Below are 25,143 nucleotides of genomic sequence, written 5' to 3'. Positions count from 1 at the left end.
CTAGTGGTGGTTGCAGACACAATCTTTTCATGTATATTTGTAAACAGGGAGCTCCCCCCAGTAGTAGCTCCAGACAGAACCTTATCATATATCTCTGTATGCAGGGAACTCCTTCTAGCGGTGGCTGCCAACAAAATCTCATCATGTATTTCAGTATACAGGGAGCTCTCCCTAATGCTGGCTTCAGAAGCATCTTATCATGTACCTCTGTATGTAGGGAGCTCCCCCTAGTGGTAGCTTCAGACAAATAGAATATTTAATGTACCTCTGTATACAGGAAGCTTCCCCTAGTGGTGGCTGCAGAGAGCATCTTGTAATGTATCTCTGTATACAGGGAGCTCCCCCTAGTAATGGGTGTACACAGAATCTTATCATGTATCTCTGTATGGAGGGAGCTCCCCCTAGTGGTGGCTGCAGTCAGATCTTATCACATATATCTGTATACAGGGAGCTCCCCCTAGAGGTGGCTGCAGACAGAATCGTACCATATATCCCTGTATGGAGGGAGCTCCCCCAGGAGTGGATGTAGGCAGAATCTTATCATGTATCTCTGTACACAGGGAGCTCCCTCTAGCGGAGGCTCTAGACAGAATCTTATGATGCCTCTGTATACAGGGAACTCTCCCTAGTGGTGGCTGCAGACAGAATCTTATGATGTATCTCTGCATATAGGGAGCTCCCCCTAGTGGTGGCTGCAGACAGAATCTTATCATGTATCTCTGTATAAAGGGAGCTCCCCCCAGTGGTGGCTGCAGACAGAATCTTACCATATATCCCTGTATGGAGGGATCTTCCCTAGTGGTGGATGTAGGCAGGATCTTATCATGTATCTCTGTACACAGGAAGCTCCCTCTAGTGGTGGCTGCAGACAAAATCTTATGATGCATCTCTGTAAACAGGGAACTTCCCCTAGTGGTGGCTGCAGACAGAATCTTATGTATCTCTGTAAACAGGGAACTCCCCCTAGAGGTGGCTGCAGACAGAATCTTATGAAGTATCTCTGTATACAGGGAGCTCCCCCTAGTAGTGGCTGCAGACAGAATCTTATGATGTATCTCTGTATACAGGGAGCTCCTCCAGCGGTGGATGTAGGCAGTATCTTATCATGTATCTCTGTATACAAGGAGGTCCCCCTAGTGGTGGCTGCAGATAGAATCTTATCATGTATTTCTGTATACAGGGAGCTCCCTCTAGTGGTAGCTGCAGACAGAATCTTATGATGTATCTCTGTATACAGGGAGCTCCCCCTAGTGGTGGCGGCAGACAGAATCTTATCATGCATTTCTGTATACAGGGAGCTCCCCCTAGTGGTGGCGGCAAACAGACAGAATCTTTTATGTATCTCTGTAGCCTTGTGGGGACTTCAGACATAATCTGAAGCTTAATAGGGAGCTTCCCTAGTGGTGGATGTAGGCAGAAGCGTATCATATATCTCTGTATGCAGGGAGCGCCCCTAGTGGTGGCTGCAGACAGATTCTTATCATGTGTCTCTGTATACAGGGAGCTCCCTCTAGTGGTCACGCAGACAGAATCTTATGATGTATCTCTTTATACAGGGATCTCCCCCAAGTGGTGAATGCAGACAGAAATTTGTCATATATTTCTCTTTACAGGAAGCTCTACATAGTGGTGGATGTAGGCAGAATCTTATCATGTATCTCTGTATACAGGGAGCTCCCCCTAGTGCTAGCTGAAGACAGAATCTTATGTATCTCTGTATACGGGGAGCTCCCCCTAGTGGTGGATGACGACAGAATATTATCTTGTATCTCTGTATACAGGGAGCTCCCCCTGGTGGTGACTGCAGACAAAATCTTATCATGTATCTCTGTATACAGGGAGCTCCCCCTATTGGTGCTGCAGACAAAATCTTGTCATGTATCTCTGTATACAGGGAGCTCCCCCTAGTGGTGGCTGCAGACAGATTCTTATCATGTATCTCTGTATACAGGGAGCTCCCCTTAGTGGTGGCTGCAGACAAAATCTTATCATGTATCTCTGTATACAGGGAGCTCCCCCTAGTGGTGGCTGCAGACAAAATCTTATCATGTATCTCTGTATACAGGGAACTCCCTCTAGTGGTGGCTGCAGACAAAATCTTACCATGTATCTCTGTATACAGGGAACTCCCCCTAGTGGTGGCTGCAGACAAAATCTTATCATGTATCTCTGTATACAGGGAGCTCCCCCTAGTGGTGGCTGCAGACAAAATCTTATCATGTATCTCTGTATACAGGGAACTCCCCCTAGTGGTGGCTGCAGACAAAATCTTATCATGTATCTCTGTATACAGGGAGCTCCTCTTAGTGGTGGCTGCAGACAGAATTGCATTATGTATCTCTGTATACAGGGAGCTCCCCCTAGTGGTGGCTGCAGACAAAATCTTATCATGTATCTCTGTATACAGGGAACTCCCCCTAGTGGTGGCTGCAGACAGAATTGCATTATGTATCTCTGTATACAGGGAGCTCCCCCTAGTGGTGGCTGCAGACAGAAATGCATTATGTATCTCTGTATACAGGGAGCTCCCCCTAGTGGTGGCTGCAGACAAAATCTTATCATGTATCTCTGTATACAGGGAACTCCCCCTAGTGGTGGCTGCAGACAAAATCTTATCATGTATCTCTGTATACAGGGAGCTCCCCCTAGTGGTGGCTGCAGACAAAATCTTATCATGTCTCTCTGTATACAGGGAGCTCCCCCTAGTGGTGGATGCAGACAGATTCTTATCATGTATATGTGTATACAGAAAGCTCACACTACTGGTGACTGAAGACAGAATCTTAATATGCATCTCTGAATACAGGGAGATCCTTCAAGAGGTGGATGTAGGCAGAAAGTTATCATGTATCTCTGTTCACAAGTAGCTCACCCTATTGGTGGCTTCAGACAGAATCTTAACAATGATTACTTGTAGCATGACTTGGAATATTTCAATTTACCTTGCACCCCTTGCTTTTCTGCATTCTGGGAGCATTGAACAAAGGGTGATTACTGTATCATGTAACTCACCATTTCTCTCCGTCTGCTTCATGCTGGAGAACTCTGTATCCAAACTGAGTGTCTTCAGGACCCCGGAAAACGTGTGGCCGCTTAGCATCAATGTTAAATGAATTGACAAAGTCTTCAATTAAAATAAAAAAAAAATAGGGTTCATCTCTAGCATTTGTGATGCCATCCACCACGCCTCTTATCAGTGACAGTGCAGTGACAGTAAAGCGGCTGCAGTGATAACAATGTGGCTGCAGCGACATGCTATGACAGTAGGGTGCTGTGGTGACAATAGCGTAATTGAAGGTGAGTGCTGTGACTTCAGTGGGTGGAATGACTTTAGGTGCTTTAGTCACAGTGAAGGAGGTTTGGTGACTGGTTTGCTAGGGTAACTCTTGTTTACTGGGGTAACGGTCAGGACTCAGGAGGACTGCAGTAATACTGGGAAGCAAAGGTCACTTCTGGGGGCTGGAGTGACAGTGGCGGATACATTGACTGGAGGGGGCTATCGCGGGTTCTGCTGGGCTGAGGTGGTCTTATAGTGTGGGGGTTGAGTTTAAGGGTTACACATGTTGCTATTTAAATTCTTAGTGGAGACTTTAAATTATAGCTTGCAGATGACTAAATACACATTACAATTTCTATATATACTCATCATCCACATCCTAGGACACCTCGCCCGGCGGGCACTCACGGTTATTTGTGTGGGGGCAGAGAATAAAAATATTTACTGAAGACAATGGCAAGAATAATTGTCTGGTTACTGGGGTCAGAAGAGCCAAAGGAGAAAATGACCCAATCCAGTCCCCAGACACAGCAAGAACGAGGTGGGCAACACTTAAAGGGTATGTGTAGCAATGGGAGGGTAATGCATGCTTACTGACTCATCAGTATATATGATTTTCAGACCCCTCATCTGTCGCTTCCTGAAGAAATCTCCAAATCCAAAATCTCTCCAACAGTCAATAAATATGATGGAAGTCTCATGATCACATTGACTTACTACATGGAGATAATTGAGGGGATAATGATATGGAAAAATAAAAGTAGCGTGATATATGATGGAGGAGTCATTTATTTAGAGACACAGCCCCCAAATACACCCATGAGTGACAGAACTCAACGAGTGACAAGTGTGAGATCTCCAAGGATTCTCCTTGCCTGAGCAGAAGAAACAACTGAAATACATGGGATTCCAGCTCAGACAACAGGAACGAAGAAAGCTCATGAAATGTAGGATAATGTTCTCACTCTTGCACCCACAAAACCACCCTGAGAACTACACTGGAAGCCACTAGTGCTCCAATATTCTACCTACAGCACTGGCAACACTGGAACTGTAAAAGCAACACCAGACCATCAAGAGCAAAAAGACTGGATCTACGAATGACAGCACTGGATCTACGAGAACAGCACTGGCCCCATGAAAAATTAACATTGTACCGACAAGACCCACAATGTGATCATCAACCCTGATATCTCAAGAGAAACAACACCAAACATACAAGAACGACAATATAAGAGACAAAATTGGACCTACAAGAACGACACTAGAACCTCAAAAGAGTAAAGACTAGACCGACAAGAATGTTATCACCAGACCCTCGAGAGGAACAACATTAGACATACAAGAATGGTAGTACAGAACCCACGAGCATGACAAAACCAGACCTTACATGAACACATTGGACCCTCAATGGTAACCACACTGGACCAACTATGGTTCGATGTTGGCAAAGAAAATTTGGGTCTTCATGGCTGGGCTGGTTCCCCAGAGTAAATTCAGAATCATGTGTGCTGATAATTGATAACACTTTTTATTGGTAGCAAGACAATTCATTTCAGGACTGTATCGGTCCTTTGTAGGATCCTCAAGATCAATAACACTGGACCTACAAGAAAGATAGTACGTGGACTTAGATGACACCAGTCCCATGAAATAGAGATAATACTATACTGACAAAAGCAAAAACTCTGGACATTTGAGAACTAGAACATTGGGCCCATGAGAATGATCATTCTGGACCAATAAAAAGGACAACACGGGATCTACAGGAAGGACAACACTGGACCCACGAGAAGGACAATGAAGGACAATGAAAACTATGAGTAAGATAACGCTGGAAAAGAATGACTACACTAGATCCACAAGTGATAATAATGGACCAGCAGGAAAGACACCTTTCATCATGTGAGAGTGTCAACACCGGACTCATAAGAACGACAACATCAAACCCATGAGATCGACAACATCGAACCAACAAGGGTATCAACACTGAATCCACAAACGACATTGTACCGGACAGGTAAAAATGACAACACTAGACCCTTAAGAGATAATGCTGGACTGAAAAGTGCAATAATTTGACCCACCAGAGAGATAATACCGGACCCCGGAAAGTGACCACTCCTGACCCATGAAGAAGGCAATATTCAACAAGTGGCCACTGTCAAAGCCCTAGAATCAAGGCTTACCATGTGTGGACAGGAGGAAAAGTAGGAAGGTGAGGGATCTGCTAGGCTCCATGGTCACAGCTCAGGCGATGGGGAGGAAGAAAGTGCCCAGAATTTAGGATGCAGATGGGTGTTCCCCAGCCACAAGCTGAAAGCTCGCTCTGTCCTCAGTCCCTGCGTCTCCTGCCCCCTTTCATTGGCAGCTAAAAATAATCCTGGTTTTTCCTGGACCCACTGCCTGTAAAATCAGGGGCATCTGCCCAGGGGCGTGGATCCATGGAACAGCCACCCAGCAGAGGTGGAAACTGCCCCAAGCCACAGAGATGTGGATGATGAAGGGGTCAAGGTGAAATTCAACAAGCAGTGGAGGATGTGGGGGCGGAACATCTGCATCACTTCAGGGGGTTAACACTTAGAAGAAGCTCTTCATCCTTCCCCCTTCCCTTTATTAAAACCTTGTCAGTCCTCGACTCTCTACGATGGTCACCCATCTTTTCCAGACCCCTGAATGGCAGCATAAATGTACATGTGATCAGAGGAACGATACATCCTCATTACTAAGCAGATTACAAGCCCAGAATTTGGGCTGGGGTGAGACCGATGCGCTGAGCTTGACTTCCTGTGGTCTAGTGATGGAATGTTGCAGCCTCCACGTTCCATCTTTACGTACACTTTTTAACCCTGTAATCGTGCTGTCAGTGCATGATGAGAGTTGTCGTTTCACAACAGCATGAAAACAGCAGGTGGTGGATCACAAAATGAAAAACAGATTGGGAAAATGCTTAATAGCAATTCCAGAAAATATGAAGAATATAGATTAAAGCATTAAAGCATGACTAATAATTTGTTGACAGATTCCTGCCCTCAATATTTAGACAGCAAGGCCACGCTCTATATATAGGTGTCAGCATATATGAAAATGGATTACTCATTTACATAATGTAAATGAGCGCAATTACTAATGAAAGACGGTAGTGCAGTGTGCCATCTGGTGTTCATTAAGAAGAACTGCTGAAAACATGATGTGAACTCATATATATTTAGTGCCTATCCTAATAACAGTGAGATCACATTCCCCCAATCAGTGCAGTCTTCTTACCTAATAAAAGTGTGGTCCTTTTCCCCCAATCAAGTGCAGTCTTCTGAGGCTGGGGTCAGATCTAACGTATAAAAATACGATCCGTTTTTTACGGCCGAGATACGCAGAAAAGTTCCTGAACAGTAATCTGTATTCAATGCAAGTATGTGATTTTTTCTCCAAAAAGTATCCGTGTGTCATCTGTGTGTCATCCATATGGCATCCGTACGGCAAGATTTTCTCGCTGGCTTGCAAAATGGACATATAATGGATCCATGGGCTCAATTATTCGTGAAAACATATATACACAGTCTACATATATATATATATACAGTACAGACCAAAAATTTGGACACAACTTCTCATTTAAAGATTGTTATGTATTTTCATGACTATGAAAATTGTAAATTCATACTGAAGGCATCAAATCTATGAATTAACACATGTGGAATAATATACTTAACAAAAAAGTGTGAAACAACTGAAAATACGTCTTATATTCTAGGTTCTTCAAAGTAGACACCTTTTGCTTTGATGACTGCTTTGCACACTCTGGGATTCTCTTGATGAGCTTCAAGAGGTAGTCACCAGGAATGGTCTTCCAACAATCTTGAATGAGTTCCCAGAGATGCTTAGCACTTGTTGGCCCTTTTGCCTTCACTCTGCGGTCCAGCTCACCCCAAACCATCTCGATTGGGTTCAGGTCTGGTGACTCTGGTGGCCAGGTCATCTGGCGTAGCACCCCATCAATCTCCTTCTTGGTCAAATAGCCCTTACACAGCCTGGAGGTGTGTTTGGGGTCATTGTCCTGTTGAAAAATAAATGATGGTCCAACTAAACGCAAACCGGATGGAATAGCATGCCGCTGCAAGATGCTGTGGTAGCCATGCTGGTTCAGTATGCCTTCAATTTTGAATAAATCCCCAACAGTGTCACCAGCAAAGCACCCCCACACCATCACACCTCCTCCTCCATGCTTCACGGTGGGAACCAGGCATGTAGAGTCCTCCATCCATTCACCTTTTCTGCGTCACACAAAGACACGGTGGTTGGAACCAAAGATCTCAAATTTGGACTCATCAGACCAAAGCTCAGATTTCCACTGGTCTAATGTCCATTCCTTGTGTTCTTTAGCCCATACAAGTCTCTTCTGCTTGTTGCCTGTCCTTAGCAGTGGTTTCCTAGCAGCTATTTTACCATGAAGGCCTGCTGCACAAAGTTTCCTCGTTAACAGTTGTTGTAGAGATGTGTCTGCTGCTAGAACTCTATGTGGCATTGACCTGGTCTCTAATCTGAGCTGCTGTTAACCTGCGATTTCTGAGGCTGGTGACTCGGATAAACTTATCCTCAGAAGCAGAGGTAACTCTTGGTCTTCCTTTCCTGGGGCGGTCCTCATGTGAGCCAGTTTCTTTGTAGCGCTTGATCGTTTTTGCCACTGCACTTGGGGACACTTTCAAAGTTTTCCCAATTTTTTGGACTGACTGACCTTCATTTCTTAAAGTAATGATGGCCACTTGTTTTCTTTACTTAGCTGCTTTTTTCTTGCCATAATACAAATTCTAACAGTCTATTCAGTAGGACTATCCGCTGTGTATCCATCAGACTTCTGCTCAACACAACTGATGGTCCCAACCCCATTTATAAGGCAAGAAATCCCACTTATTAAACCTGACAGGGCACACCTGTGAAGTGAAAACCATTCCCGGCAACTACCTCTTGAAGCTCATCAAGAGAATGCCAAGAGTGTGCAAAGCAGTCATCAAAGCAAAAGGTGGCTACTTTGAAGAACCTAGAATATAAGACATATTTTCAGTTGTTTCACACTTTTTTGTTAAGTATATAATTCTACATGTGATAATTCGAAGTTGTGATGCCTTCAGTGTGAATTTACAGTTTTCATAGGCATGAAAATTCTGAAAAATCGTTAAATGAGAAGGTGTGTCCAAACTTTTGGTCTGTACTGTATATATGTCAGTGAGACACACACACACACATATATATATATATTTATTTATATTTCATACAGAGCTAGATAGCATAAAAGACGGTAATTCAATTGCCAGCTTTTGCTGAGTCCTTACTAAACCCGACAGGATATGAGACAAGTTTTACATACAGTAAACCATTTCATATCCTTTATAATTTTACATATCCCTCTTTAATAATGTTAGTAGTGTGTGTGTGCAAAATTTGGGAGCTCTAGGAAAAAACTGGCGTGGGCTCCTGCAAAATTTTCTCTGCCAGAGTGGTAAAGCCAGTAACTGAGGGCAGATATTAATAGCCTAGAGAGGGACCATGGTTATTGCCCCCCTGGCTAAAAACATCTGCCCCCGGCCACCCCAGAAAGGCACATCTGTAAGATGCGCCTATTCTGGCATTTAGCCACTCTCTTCCCACTCCCCTGTAGCGGTGGGATATGGGGTAATAAAGGGTTAATGTTACCTTGCTATTGTAAGGTGACATTAAGCCTGATTAATAATGGAGAGGAGTCAATAAGACACCTATCCATTATTAATCCAATAGTAGGAAAGGGTTAAAAAAACACACACACATTAAGAATAAAGTAATTTAATGAAAGACACAGGGCTTTATTATCTTTATTGTACTCTCAATCCAACTGATGACCCTCGTTCTCCAGTAAAAAATTCCAAAATAAAAAAGCAACAATATCCCATACCTGTCCACCGTACAGTCAAGTCCCAGGCTGTAAATCTATCTGAAGGGGTTAAATACAGTTACAACCAGGAGCCTGCTAATGCGGCAGCTCACAGCTGTAAAAGACTGGGGAATGAATTAAATTAAGGTAACGTAGCTTTGGTGACTAGCGGTGCTGTCACCAAAGTTGCGCTACCTGGTGGCATAAACTCATATGAACTGTAGCATGGGAACGGACATTTCTGAATATTTTCTCATGCTACAGTTCAAATGAGTTTATGCCACCAGGGGGCGCAGCTTTGGTGACAGCACTGCTAGTCACCGAAGCTATGTTACCTTCATTTCATTCATTCCCCGTCTTTTACAGCCGAGAATTACTGCATTAGTAGCTCTCCTGGTTGCAAATCTATTTAACCCCTTCAAATGGATTTACAGCGTGGGATTGACTGTACGGCGGACAGGTATGGGATATTGTTGCTTTTTTATTTTGGAATTTTGTACAGGAGAACGAGGGTCATCAGTTGGATTGAGCGTACAATAAAGATAATAAAACCCTGTGTCTTTCTATCATTAAATTAATTACTTTATGCTTAATGTGTGTGTGTTTTTAACCCTTTCCTACTATTGAATTAATAATGGATATGTGTCTTATTGACTCCTCTCCATTATTAATCTGGCTTAATGTCAATAGCAAGGTGACATTAACCCCTTATTACCCCATATCCCACCGCTACACGGGAGTGGGAAGAGAGAGGCTAAGTGCCAGAATAGGCGCATCTTACAGATGTGCCTTTTCTGAGGTGGCTGGGGGCAGATGTTTGTAGCCAGGGGGGGCCAATAACCATTGTCCCTCTCTAGGCTATTAATATCTGCCCTCAGTCACTGGCTTTCCCACTCTGGCGGAGAAAATTGTGTGGGAGCCCACGCCAGTTTTTTCTGTGATTTAACCCTTTATTTTAACACCTAGAGCTCCCAAATTTTGCTCACACACTACTAACATTATTAGTGAGGGATATGTAAAATAATAACGGATAAGAAATGGTTTACTGTATGTAAACCATGTCTCATATCTTGTCGGGTTTGGTAAGTGAGTCACCAGCCAGGGCCGTGGGGTACTCGCTACAGGGTCCAGTACTTAAGGGGATGTGTCACGGCGGCAACACGGTCCGTTGCCCTGGGCGCCCATGAAAAAGGGAAATTGATTAAATTTTGTGTTCGTGATGCCACCTGTGGTATTCGGTCAGTGGGGACCAACGCTGCTTAAAGGTGTCCTCTGGGGTGATGTTATAGCAGCTAGGTGGTATAACTTCCCAAAGGTGAAGTATATCTCCAGGGCTCCCGATGTGTAGGTGAAGATGGTGAGAGGTGCAGTGAAGAAAAGGACACAGGTTTGCAGTCATTTTACCTGGTTTACAGTAGGCTTCAGGCAACCGCAGTCCAGGGCACCAGATAACAGGTACAGGCAGGGTCCGGCCGGCTTGGAAGAACCTAGAATATAAGACATATTTTCAGTTGTTTCACACTTTTTTGTTAAGTATATAATTCCACATGTGTTAATTCATAGTTTTGATGCCTTCAGTGTGAATTTACAATTTTCATAGTCATGAAAATACAGAAAAATCTTTAAATGAGAAGGTGTGTCCAAACTTTTGGTCTGTACTGTATATCTACCTTTTCTATGTGTAGACATGTATTTTATCTATTCTATTCTATTCTGTCAGTGTGATTTTACTGTACACCGCACTGAATTGCCGGCTTTTCTATAGAACACTGGTGCGTATTTCTCGCAAGTCACACTGATGGTCCGTGTGTAATCCGTATTTTTCTCGCCCCATAGACGTTCATTGGCGGATTTTCTCAGCCCGTTAAATACGGCTGATGGAAGCTGCCCCATAGAGAAACATTGGTCCGAGTGCAATGAGTTGTTTTTGCGCCTCTCACTCCTCCATATTTCTCTCTAGTGTGACCTCCGGCCTAACCCTAATAACAGTGCTGTCCCATTCTCCCAATCAGTGCAGTCTTCTGCATATATTGACGCCCCCCGAAGAAGCAGGGCGGCGAAATGCACACGTCGGGGCTGGAGATTAAGGTCTTTACAGCGGCTGAGCTAGCGAACATTGTGACATCCAGGTAACAATGAACTGCAGTGTTCTCATTTTTATGTGATGTTTCCCTAAATTATTGCATTGATGCTTGCCATTTTTATAATATCTGGGCTATTGAATACTAGGATTTATATATACCTTCGGGTGATTGGTATATCTAGCTAGATTATTTATTTGGCACATGAATAAAGATAGGGATTTACACATTTTTAACTGGCTCTAAAGGTAAAGAAAAAATAGAATAATATATAAATATAGCAATGCTTGACTCCTATTGAACAATACTACCCTCTAGTGACGATCTATAATATTGATTTGATTTGATTTGCTATGGGGCTAATGGTTTGGTGAAGCCCAGTGCTAGCACTGGGACCAGCCTCCTCCCTCAAATACTAACTTCTCCCTGTGACACGCCGCTCTGGTCTCTTCAGTGTCTTCTGTCTCTCTGCAATGTTTCAGGGCAGAGGGCGTGATGACATCACTACAGCGCACCCTCTGTGCTGTGCAGTGCAGAGAGACAGAAGACTGGGCTGAAGAGACCGGAGCAGCAGGGAATGAGGAGAGGTGAGTATTTGATTTTTTTATGCATACAACATTATATGGGGCCATTATATAGTGTATGCAGCAATATATGGGGCTCATTATTCTGTATGGAGCAATATATGGGGCCTTTATATACTGTATGGAGCACTTTATGTGGCCATTATATACTGCATGGAGCACTATAGGGGCCATTACATACTGTATGGAGCAATATAGGGGCCATTATACTGTATGGAGCAATATATGGGGCCATTATATACTGTATGGAGCACTATATGTGGCCATTATATACTGTATGGAGCACTATATGTGGCCATTATATACTGTATGGAGCAATATATGGAGCCATTATATACTGTACTAGCTGTACTACCCGGCTTCGCCCGGGTTAATGACTGCTGTTAGCAAAATAGAATGTGTTAACAAAAATTTATTCTGCACACAAAAACCACAAAACAAATAGATAGAAATGTAATTATTAAAAGGCAAAAACTAAGCTAATAGAAGAATTTCACAACATATATTAGCTTTGTTATACTGAGAATGTCTTTGTTGCCTATATTAACCAATCAGAGCTCAGGTTAATTAACTGTAGCAAAATAGAAGCTGAGCTGTGATTGGTTGCTATTGGCAGCCTGATAAATCCCCAGCCAATAGGAAGCCCTCCCCCCCTGGCAGTATATATTAGCTCACACATACACATAATAGACTGGTCATGTGACTGACAGCTGCCGTATTTCCTATATGGTACATTTGTTGCTCTTGTAGTTTGTCTGCTTATTAATCAGATTTTTATTTTTGAAGGACAATACCAGACTTGTGTGTGTTTTAGGGCGAGTTTCATGTGTCAAGTTGTGTGTGTTGAGTTGCGTGTGGCGACATGCATGTAGCGACTTTTGTGAGATGAGTTTTGTGTGGCGACATGCGTGTAGCAACATTTTGTGTGTTGAGTTGCATGTGACAGGTTAGTGTAGCAAGTTGTGTGCAGCAAGATTTGTGCATGGCGAGTTTTGCGCGTGGCGAGTTTTATGTGTGGTGCGTTTTGAGTATGTGCAAGTTTTGTGTGAGGCAACTTTTGCATGTGGTGCAACTTTTGTACATGTGGCAATTTTTCTGTGTGTGCAAGTTTTGCATGAGGTGAGTTTTCCATGAGGTGAGTTTTGCACATGTGGCGAGTTTTGCGTGAGCCTAGTTTTGCATATGGCGAGTTTTGCATGTAGCGAGTTTTGCGCGTTGCGAGTTTTGAGTGGTGACTTTTGTGTTTCGACTTTTATGTGGCGAGGTTGGTGTGTGTGTGGTGAAATGTGTGCTGAGGGTCGTATATGTGTTCAAGCACGTGGTAGTGTGTGGCGCATTTTGTGTGTGTGTTCATATCCCCGTGTGTGATGAGTATCCCATGTCGGGGCCCCACCTTAGCAACTGTACGGTATATACTCTTTGGCGCCATCGCTCTCATTCTTTAAGTCCCCCTTGTTCACATCTGGCAGCTGTCAATTTTCCTCCAACACTTTTCCCTTCACTTTTTCCCCATTATGTAGATAGGGGCAAAATTGTTTAGTGAATTGGAACGCGCGGGGTTAAAATTTCACCTCACAACATAGCCTATGACGCTCTCGGGGTCCAGACGTGTGACTGCGCAAAATTTTGTGGCTGTAGCTGCGACGGTGCAGATGCCAATCCCGGACATACACACATACATACATACACACATTCAGCTTTATATATTAGATGGAACAATATATACAGCCATTATACTGTATGGAGCAATATATGGGGCCATTATATACTGTATGGAGCAATATATGTGGCCATTATATACTGTATGGAGAAATATATGGAGCCATTATATACTGTATGAAACAATATATGGGGCCATTATATACTGTATGGAGCAATATATGGAGCCATTATATACTGTATGGAACAATATATGGGGCCATTATACTGTATGGAGCAATATATGGGGCCATTATATACTGTATGGAGAAATATATGGGGCCATTATATACTGTATGGAGCACTATATGTGGCCATTATATACTGTATGGAGAAATATATGGAGCAATTATATACTGTATGAAACAATATATGTGGCCATTATATACTGTATGGAGCAATATATGGAGCCATTATATACTGTATGGAACAATATATGGGGCCATTATACTGTATGGAGCAATATATGGGGCCATTATACTGTATGGAGCAATATATGGGGCCATTACTATAACAGTGCCATCACTTGCCTCTTCACAGTACAAGCCCCTTAAGAGCTTCATCTTCTTCATTGATAACAGTGTAGAAAATCCTCCATGTGATGCAAGTCTCGTCCCCCTTACAGTGCTGCCACATGGACCCCTTTGTGTAGATATGATGCCTCTTTTTAATCTGATAACTAATTCCGGAGAATGTAATATTTTCCATACTGGGGGTTTTCTCTTACATCTTTATCATTTTTCTAGGTCATATTTAAAGGGCTAATACCAGTTAGTCACTGACCACAGGATGTGAGAGGAGAGGTTTAATATTTATGACCCTAGGAACATCGAACAGTTTGTGTCTGTGGCCAATGCCATGTCTTCTTTTCTCCTCATCACGCTGACATGTACTGTAAATACTAAGGCTTGAGCTGATTGAGATGCTATCTATATATTGTCTTCTAGTACCCTATATGTTCTATGTCTATGTAGACTCAGTGGTCAGGTGACCATGTCGGAGCGTACACAGCTTCCACTATGGCTGGCTATGGTTAGAACTTCCTAAACCAAATAGCTGCTACCAAGGAAATGTGGGACTCCTGAATGGAAGACCCTCTCTATGGCATCTTAATAGTTGATTCTAGTAAGTGAATGCCTTTCATAATTGTATTATGTCTTTGTCATAACCTTGTCAATATATTCTCATTTATGGTGAATGTTTCCTATTTTTCAGTGCTGATCATTGATTGCCCAGGTGATTTTTTCTTTATAACATGTGGGTGTTGCTCCCCTGAAAATTGCTTAATGATATTACTTTTAAGTGATAGGAGCTGCTGTGAGACCAGTGGTGACCTTCACACCCAACTGGGAAAATATATTATCTGGAGACACGGTGACCCTAACATGTAATGTGACCCCGGAGGACCAGACCTATTACTGGTACAAAGAGAATGAATTAATGGGAATCAGCCAAAAGAATGTACAGTAACTATCCAATCAGCCTCATGGACAGATAAAGGGAACTACCAGTGTCATACCAGTACAAGTGACATCAGCCATCCCATCAGGCTTTTACGTTAGTCAAGGTGAGCTCCACATGTCTCCACCTCATAACCCAATTTACGTTACTGGACTGATCTATGGCATTATTTTTTTTATTAGCTACACTCATCCTGCAGAGACCTGTTTCCATTTATGAAGGACGCCCCTTGAATCTCAAATGTCACATTCGCTTTGGATGTAAGGTCATAAACACAACATTTTATAAGGAAGATGAAGAGATTCAGACCTCAACAATTGGCTCCGAGTTACATCTCAAGAAAGTAGATGGAGATGTGACTGGGAAATACCGATGTACTAAAGTGATAGAAGATGATGATGGATCTCTCCATACATTGTCACATGAATCTTACATCCATGTTACAAGTGAGTATCCTTCAATTATTCTTGTATATTTCTCAGAGTATGTGATGGGACCCAAAATGGGACTTCTCTTGGTTCCTCTCACCAAAGTCCTTGAGCTAATAGTTACTTTCTCTAATTCATTGTATACGAGAAAAATTAGAAAAATTACTCACCCTAATTACATCTTCCTATCTCAAAGGGTTATTTAAAAAATATATTTGACCTTGGCCTTCAGAACTATTAGCTAAAACACTAAAGGCCAATCACATGGGATTTCTAATTTCACAAAAAATTCTAATTTACAAGTGAAAATTAGAAATATTACTAATAATCTAAACCTTTCAGGTACTTTTTGGAAAGTAATAATGGTATCAGTATTGGACTTCTCTGATGGGATGCGAAGAATAGACAACTTTTTTTTGCATAGATAGTCTGTTCTTTGTTTGTAGAAGCTGCGCTCAGGCCTGTGGTCACCTTCAAACCCAACTGGAGAAACATATTGTCTGGTGACGCCGTTACTATATCCTGTGATGTGGTCTCAGATGACCAGACAGGACAAATGTATTACTGATATATAGATGAAAAACCAGCACACGCTCAGCAGCAGAACTTTACTATCCAGTCTGCTTCATGGAGAGAAGGGACTACCAATGTTACACCAACATAAGTGACATCAGTTATCCTGCCAGACTGAATGTGATTAATGGTGAGTTCACATACTAGTCAGAATATATTGCCTAATTAAAGAATATATCTCTAATTTAATGCTTCTACATCAGCTGCCCTCATCCTGCAGAGGCCAATGGAAATTCTCGAAGGAGACTCCTTGACTCTAAGATGTCACAGTCGATCTGAATATAAAGTCGTAAGCACAATATTCTACAAGGATAACAAGGAGATAAAGACCTCGGAAAGCGACTCACAACTACATATTGATAAGGTCGAGGGAGCGGTGAATGGGAAATACAAATGTATGAAAACACTACAAGATTATGATGGAACATTCCATTCGCTCTCCGATGAAACTTATGTCTCTATGAGTGGTAAGTAACTGTGATCATGGGGTAGAATATCTGTGACTGTGTGACCATGTGTAGAGTTATTGCGATTATGTGCTAGAATAATGGCGATTGTGTGATAATGTGCTAGCGTAACAGTGATTGTGTCATCATGTGCTAGAGTAACTGTGATTGTGTCATCATGTGCTAAAGGGATGGTGATTGTGTGATATTGTGCAAGAGTAACAGTGATTGTGTGATCATTTGTTAGAGTAACGGTGATTGTGTGATATTGTGCTAGAGTAACAGTGATTGTGTGATCAGGTGCTAGAGTAACGGTGATTGTGTCATCATGTGCTAGAGTAATGGTAATTTTGTGATCATGTGTTAGAGTAACGGCGATTGTGTGCTATTGTGAGTAACGGTGATTGTGTGATCATGTATTAGAGTAACGGTGATTGTGTGATCATGTGCTAGACTAACGGTGATTGTGTGATATTGTGCTAGAGTAACAATGATTGTGTGATCATGTGTTAGAGTAATGGTGATTGTTTGATATTGTGCTAGAGTAACGGTGATTCTGCTGTGATCATGTGCTAGAGTAACGGTGATTGTGTGATCAAGTAAGTGCTAGTGTAACTGTGAATGTGTGATCAAGTGCTAGTGCAACTGTGATTGTGTGATCATGTGCTAGAGTAACAGTGATTGTGTGCTAATGTGCTAGAGTAACGGTGATTCTGTGATTATGTGTTAGAGTAGCGGTGATTGTGTGATCATGTGCTAGAGTAACGTGATTGTGTGATCATGTGCTAGAGTAACAGTGATTGTGTAATCATGTGCTAGAGTAACAGTGATTGTGTGATCATGTGCTAGAGTAACGGTGATTGTGTGATCATGTGCTAGAGTAACAGTGATTGTGTGATCATGTGCTAGAGTAACGGTGATTGTGTGATCAGGTGCTAGAGTAACGGTGATTGTGTCATCATGTGCTTAAGTGATGGAGATTGTGTGATATTGTGCAAAAGTAACAGTGATTGTGTGATCATGTGCTAGAGTAACTGTGATTGTGTCATCATGTGTTAGAGTAACGATGATTTTGTGATCATTTGTCAGAGTAACGGCGATTGTGTGATATTGTGAGTAACGGTGATTGTGTGATCATGTGTTAGAGTAACGGTGATTGTGTGGGGTCTAAGGGGTATCGTTTCTCCTTATGGAGAGTGACATACCATCTCTGGCTTGTCAAGGTAAGGAGGCTTATTTGCCATACAATGCTTCTCTGGGAAATTAAATATGCAAATTGCCTCTTCTGAGAAAAAGAGGACTTAACTCTATAGCGCCACCTGTTGGAAGTAGCGATCCTACAAGTCACAATCAACCCTCTAACGAGTCGTGCAATATGACTTAGGATAAAAGCCAAATCAGTATCTCAATTCGCAGACACGGTGTTTCGGGCTGATGGCCCTCGTCATGTGTAGAGTAACGGTGATTGTGTGATATTGTGCTAGAGTAACAATGATTATGTGATCATGTCTTAGAGTAACGGTGATTGTTTGATATTGTGCTAGCGTAACGGTGATTCTGTGATCATGTGCTAGAGTAACTGTGATTGTGTGATCAAGTGCTAATGTAACTGTGATTGTGTGATCAAGTGTTAGTGTAACTGTGATTGTGTGATAATGTGCTAGAGTAAGAGTGATTGTGTGATCATGTTATAGAGCAGCGGTGATTGTGTGATCATGTGCTAGAGTAACGTGATTGTGTGATCATGTACTAGAGTAACGGTGATTGTGTGATAATGTGCCTGAGTAACGGTGATTGTGTGATCATGTGCTAGAGTAAGGCTGCCGTCATACTAGCAGTATTTGGTCAGTATTTTACATCAGTATTTGTAAGCCAAAACCAGGAGTGGGTGATAAATGTGCAGAAGTGGTGCATATGTTTCTATTATACTTTTCCTCGAATTGTTCCACTCCTGGTTTTGGCTTACAAATACTGTTGTAAAACACTGACCAAATACTGCTAGTGTGATGGCAGCCTAACTGTGATTGTGTGATCAAGTGCTAGAGTAACGGTGATTGTGTGATAATGTGCTAGAGTAACGGTGATTGTGTCATCATGTGCTAGAGTAACGGAGATTTTGTGATCATGTGTTAGAGTAACGTTGATTGTGTGATATTGTGAGTAACGATGATTGTGTGATCATGTGTTAGAGTAACGGTGATTATTTGATATTCTGCTAAAGTAACGGTGATTCTGTGATCATGTGCTAGAGTAACGGTGATTGCGTAATCATGTGTTAGAATAACGGTGATTGTGTGATCATGTGCTAGAGTAACGGTGATTGATCTGATCCTGTGCTAGAGTAACAGTGATTGTGTGATAATGTGCTAGAGTAACGATGATTGTTGGATCACGTGCTAGAGTAATGGTGATTGTGTGATAATATGCTAGAGTAATAGTGATTGATCATGGGGTAGACTAAATGTGATAGGGGGACATAGGAATGTGGAACCTATGACAATAAATGGAGCACATTGGAAGGGATGTTGAGTAGTGATGAGCGAATATACAGTACTCGTTACTCGAGATTTCTCGAGCATGCTCGGGGGGTCCTCCGAGGATCTTTTAGTGCTCGGAGATGTAGTTTTTCTTGCCGCAGCTGAATGATTTACATCTGTTAGCCAGCAAAAGTACATGTGGGGATTTCCGAGCAACCAGGCAACCCCCACATGTACTTATGCTGGCTAATAGATGTAAAGGTACCGTCACATTAAGCGACGCTGCAGCGATAGCGACAACGATGCCGATCGCTGCAGCGTCGTTGTTTGGTCGCTGGGGAGCTGTCACACAGACCGCTCTCCAGCGACCAACGATGCCGAGGTCCCCGGGTAACCAGGGTAAACATCGGGTTGCTAAGCGCAGGGCCGCGCTTAGTAACCCGATGTTTACCCTGGTTACCATCGTAAAAGTAAAAAAAACAAACAGTACATACTCACCTGCGCGTCCCCCGGCGTCCGCTTCCTGCACTGTGTGAGCGCCGGCCCTAACAGCAGAGCGGTGACGTCACCGCTGTGCTTTTACTTTCACTTTAGGGCCGGCGCTTAGTCAGAGCAGGAAGCGGACGGCAGGGGACGCGCAGGTAAGTATGTACTGTTTTTTTTTTTTACTTTTACGCTGGTAACCAGGGTAAACATCGGGTTACTAAGCGCGGCCCTGCGCTTAGTAACCCGATGTTTACCCTGGTTACCAGCGTAAAACATCGCTGGCATCGTTGCTTTTGGTGTCAAACCTGACGATAAACGCCGGTCTGACGACCAAATAAAGTTCTGAACTTTATTCAATGACCAGCGATATCACAGCAGGATCCTGATCGCTGCTGCGTGTCAAACTAAACGATATCGCTAGCCAGGACGCTGCAACGTCACGGATCGCTAGCGATATCGTTTAGTGTGAAGGTACCTTAAATCATTCAGCTGCGGCAAGAAAAGCTAAATCTCCAAGCACTAAAAAATACTCGGAGGACCCCCGAGCATGCTCGAGAAATCTCGAGTAACGAGTATATTCGCTCATCACTAATGTTGAGTAGTTGAGGGTAAATGATGGTGGATTAGCAGTGTGTTTGAGTTTTGTTGATGAGCCCAAATCTTATACTAAAGTAATAAGAGAGATATCACTTTTTCTTCTCACCCTTTAACCTACCCTGATGTCACAAATCCGAACCACGTATACAAGGAAAGGGACAAGTAATGGGGCAAGGGTAAAAAATTACTAAGTCCAACCTTAGAGATAGATAGTTTCTGGTCTATATATCACATAGACTATAATAACGCTTTTATTTTTTAGAGCTTTTCTCACATCCAAAATTAAAACCACCCCCATACAGCATAGTAGAAGATGATGACCTGACCTGTGTCAAGAGGCTAAATCCTCTCAGAGACGGTAAAGAAATTAAATTTGCCTTTTACAGAGAAGGACAGAAAGTGCAGGAATTCAGCTCTTCTGACACATACCGGGTCCCATCCGTTCAGTCGGAGGATCCTGGGAATTACACGTGCGAGGTCATGACTCCCACGATAAGGAAGATGAGTGATGTGTCATATGTCCATGTACAAGGTGACTGAAGCTTGGTCTGTCTCGTCTTCAAAATATTCTGAATTTTTCACTTATATCTCATTTGATATTTCATCTTCTAGAACTGTTCTCCTTTCCAGAGATTAAGGTGCCCCTGCATAGAATATTATGGCATGAACTGACCATAACGTCTGTCACCAGACTGAACCCTCTCAGATGCGGTAAAGAACTACAGATTACCTTCTATAGAAATGGACAGAAGGTACAGCAACTGAGATCATTGGGCACATATACCATTCAGTCCGCTCGGCTGGAAGATTCTGGGAATTACACCTGTGCGTGGCGACGGTGTCTGGTCTTACAATGAAAATCAGCAAAGTCTTATATGTCCATATACAAGGTGAGCCATTACAGGGGTATATAGTGCAAGATATCTCCCCAGACTAGATGAATCTGATCATTTCAATAATAATAAAAGTCATTTACAATATGATCAGGTTATTAAAGGGAAACTGCACATAAGACAACCCCTTTTATAAGACTAGGTCACCAAAAACTAGCTTGATACCAGAAATCTCACAGTTAAAACTCTGAGCAATTGTGAGCTAGTTGTGGGATGCAGTAACGGACAGGAGGCAGAGCAAGGGTTAACTATATTTTACTTGAATAGGAGGTTACTCCAGGCAGGGAGAGGAAGTGGTAAACAGGAGTATAGCAGGTGATATAAACACAAATGATGTGCAGGGTGAGTTAAACAACAACAAGTAATGAAGCAGTTCTTTAAGGGTTAACTTATCGGTCCGGCAGCTTCCTGACTGTAGAGTCTTAGGCTCAAACGGTGGTGTCAATGCAGTTAGCGCGTGATGAGTCCAGTGTCGTCCTGAAGGCATTGGTGATCCGGTTTCCGGCGGTGATGGTGGGTCCTTCTCGTCTTGGATGGGGTCCTGGGTCCAGGGTTCGTTGTGCGGTATGAAGTACAATCTCCAACTCCGTCGGAGATTAACTTAGCCTGACAGAAATAAGCGAGAGAGATGAGGCACAGTTCCCGATGAGTCACCCGGTCCTTCCTAGGTGGCACGCGTGCTGGACTTACTGGCCCGAAGCATTTAGCACCTTCAGCTGGAGGAGCCACCGGGTGCATGGCACGTTTCTCATCACAGTCTCTGTATCTGGTCGCAGGGAGTCTATCGCGTGGGCCTGCGCTATTACAGTGCTCAGAGGAAGGAGCACCAACTGTTCCCTTCTGTGCTCTGCTTGTTCCCACCAGGACTGACTGCTTCAGCGTGCTCTGACCTTTTTAGCTTAGTCACGCCCCCTGCTGTCAAGTGCAAAGGTCGGTCCAGGTTCTTAAGCTTTCCCCAGAGGAGACAGCCCCGACAGTTCAGGACCCGACGCAAGAGAGGTACCCCCGGTCCGGTCCCTCTTCTTACCCAATCATCTACAACCTACAGAGAAGCCTGGAACTAAATATTTAACATGGCAAAAAAGTATTACATGGTGCTCATGTATTTAGGGGAAGTGTTGGGTTGAGGAATGACACCCTTACTATGATCTCAGATTTTTCTTACATGGCATTTAAAGGTGACACTCCGTTTAAAGAGGACCATAAGTATGTATGTAAAAAACACTGTTTTCCTGAATCCGGCGATGTTTTTCTTTTGTTCCTTCATCGCTCTGTTCCTGAAATGTGGACCTTTCTTCTCTGTAGGTAAATCTAGTATTTTTAGATGAGTAGGAGTGGCCCTCAGCTGTTCTCTGTGGGTGCGTTTTTGAGGACCACGCACACTTGGCTAAAAACACCACATTTAGATTCAGAGAAGAGGAGGCCATATCTCAGGAATGGAGAGGCGCAGAAACAAAATAAAAACATCGCCGGATTCAGGAGAACAGCGGCTTTTACACCAGTTTAAATATAACATATTTATATTGAGTGATGGGTCTTCTATAAGTCTGATTGTTACATTAAGGCCAGGGTCACACTTGCAAGTTCAATGCGAGAAACTCGCGCGAGTCTCTCGCATCAAGTCTCGGGCACTGCCACTGGCACTCGGGACCAGAGCGTGTGACTGCATAGAAATACATGCAGCCGCACATTCCAGCCCTGAGTGCTGGCGGCAGTGCTGGATATTGATCTGAGAGACTCGCGCAAGTTTCTCGCATTGAACTCGCAAGTGTGACCCCTGCCTAAGGGCTTGTTTCCACTTGCGAGAAACACGTCCGTGTCTCGCATGTGGAAACCAAGCTCTGGCGCCGGCACTTTGGAGCGGAGCGTGCAGCTCCATGTGTTGCTATGCGGCCGCACGCTCCGCTCTGGTGTGCTGGCGCCACAGCTTGGTTTCCAGATACGAGACACGGACTTGTTTCTCGCAAGTGGAAACAAGCCCTTAGGGTGAAGATCTACTAGCTTGAGTCAATGACTAATACCCACCCCCATATAAAGCAGAGCAGACTATGACTACCACTTATAATTCCTCTTTTCTCTTGATCTCCCTCTGTCAGACTACACCAACCAGAATATAATGAGACTGGTTCTGTCTGGACTGACGTTAATGGCTGCCGCCTGTGTTCTCCTCTATCACAAAGAAGCACAACATGTAGCTTCACGTGATGCCGAATGACAGGATGATGTCCATGGAGTTAATGATCGTTTTATCAATCACGCCTACAGGATTGCTGCAAATCTCCATCTAACCTCACAAAGTCGCCAGTCATCAGTTGCTATATACTATTACAAAACTTCTGGTTTGGATCCGGATGTCTCCAAGGCAGAGGCCAATAGATGTCAGGGCAGCAGAGTTTCCTTACTTTGACATTTTTTCAATTTGACTTTATATTGTGAATAAAATTAATATTATCCCAACTCTCTGAAGTCTCATTTAATTCAGTAGTCATAAATGTAATGGCAGTGGGTGAAGGTGCAGTATTACAACACTTTTGTTGGCAACGGTATTTGGAATCCTAGACTTCTGCCACTACTTGTATCTCCCAAATATATTTCCTATGGTTACAAATGTGTGCACAATTAATAACAAGGTTTGGGTCTCAACCTCACATTGCGAGAGAGTAAAATACAGTGGTACTGACAGACAACTGTCAATAAAGTATCAATGCTATGATATGTGTCTGAACGATCCTACTGTCTGACTAGATAGCATTGCAACATTGATTTTGCTGTGCGTGCCCGCTTTCTCCAACAAATTAAAAAGGAAAACTTGAAACAACTTTCTTGTTTCATCATGAAAGCAGTGTGAAAGTCCATTTAGAAATAACCTAAAAGTAGAAAATGATTTAAGAAAGAATTAATGAAAAATTTTTAAAAAAAACTTCATAGCAATGTGAAATCTAGACGTGATTGGCTTGTAAGTCAAATACTTAAGTAAATGTCATTGGGTAGTTTTCATGAAAACTACAGGCCATATTTTTAAAAATTCACATATATTATATAAGGAATATTTTGTTCAGAAAATCACACTTCTATTAGATAAACACAATATGAAATATTTGCATCAGGGTGGCCTTGCTTTCTTCAGTGTGTACAGAGTGTTAGAAATCATTTTTACAATTGTTTGTTATTATTGCAAGTGGCACAACTTTTTGTATGCAATTATTAAAATTGATTTGCTAAGTATGAACGACTACTTTAAGTACCTAAAGTAATTCTCCATATTTTAGCACCATTGTTGTCTAAAAAGTATGATTAGGGCTCCCCTTCATGGTAGCTGCATGCATAGCTTTAGATACTAATTCTAGTTTTAGGTCAGGGATTTGAAGTTTCATAACATATCCTTATCATTAGAGGTATACATGTAGACTATGGATGCAATCACCAGCTCAGAGTTATTTGGTCAACCTCGTAGTAAAAATTTGAAGGCATCATCATGATTCATGTCAGTGGCAGCATTTTTACAGGGTACCAATAAAGTACTCACAAAGGTTTTTTGAATGAACCTTCACTTCTTCTTTTACTTCTGCTATAAAAAATTGGGAAGTTAGTTGTTTTATACCATTTTTTTATTTACGAAACAGCCAGGAAACTGACGTCATAAAAAATGTCACTGTGCCATGACCTTCCTGGCTACAGTCATAATACTAAGAAGTTATTGTGATACAGTTAAATTTCTGACTACTGGAGGAATACAACTTCTGCACTAAGATCTGGGTGGAGAAATAAGACAGAAGGAAATATTTAAGAAACCTAAAATACAAGTATGTGAGTGAGATAATGGATGGAAGGACACTCTCGTACTTCTTTGGTCTTCTCGTTTCAGTATTGAATATCAGAGGGCTTGGTGAGTAAATTACAACTGCATGATACTTACAACACTTTTAAGTTAGAAATGCTCTATAAATTTAACATGCTTGAAACTTTTCTGTTCAAATTTGATTTGAGAGCTATGTCTTGTTTTGTCTTTGTCTTGTTTTGTCTATGACTTGAAGTTTTTTAGACAAGGGATATATTCAAGTTTGATAGGGGATAACTTTCCAATCGCTGGTTCTCCCAGTGAACCGTAGGTCAATCATGAGCACTTCCAAGTCATTCATCTGGCAATCTCCCATTAAATGAGGAGCAATAGTGCAAATGATCGAACACTTCACTACTCAGCCAGGACTCTTCATAACTCAGGTTCACTGGGTGCCATAGC

At 42.5% G+C, this 25,143-nt stretch overlaps 2 protein-coding genes across 2 annotated transcripts in view; one reads left to right on the top strand and one right to left on the bottom strand.

Annotated features, from left to right (window-relative positions):
- ITGA10 (integrin subunit alpha 10) overlaps window positions 1-5,643 on the bottom strand; it is a 39,320-nt gene extending 33,677 nt beyond the window's left edge. The window contains exons 1-2 of the mRNA XM_077260169.1: window positions 5,467-5,643; window positions 3,013-3,124 (exon numbers count right to left, since the gene is read on the bottom strand). Coding sequence (XP_077116284.1) covers window positions 3,013-3,124; window positions 5,467-5,518 — 164 coding nt within the window. The 5' untranslated portion in view covers window positions 5,519-5,643. The remainder of the gene's footprint in view (window positions 1-3,012; window positions 3,125-5,466) is intronic.
- Window positions 5,644-16,220: 10,577 nt separating this feature from the next.
- Window positions 16,221-23,305, top strand: LOC143770458 (Fc receptor-like protein 2). The gene is made up of 4 exons (XM_077260099.1): window positions 16,221-16,471; window positions 20,273-20,542; window positions 20,623-20,900; window positions 23,000-23,305. The coding sequence occupies exons 1-3, from the start codon at window positions 16,231-16,233 to the stop codon at window positions 20,865-20,867; spliced, it is 756 nt and encodes a 251-aa protein (XP_077116214.1). The 5' UTR covers window positions 16,221-16,230; the 3' UTR covers window positions 20,868-20,900; window positions 23,000-23,305.
- The last annotated feature ends 1,838 nt before the right edge of the window (window positions 23,306-25,143 follow it).

Source organism: Ranitomeya variabilis, chromosome 1 (genome assembly GCF_051348905.1).
Source record: "Ranitomeya variabilis isolate aRanVar5 chromosome 1, aRanVar5.hap1, whole genome shotgun sequence".
Classification (NCBI taxonomy): domain Eukaryota; kingdom Metazoa; phylum Chordata; class Amphibia; order Anura; family Dendrobatidae; genus Ranitomeya; species Ranitomeya variabilis.
This window is presented reverse-complemented; position numbering and strand designations above follow the sequence as displayed.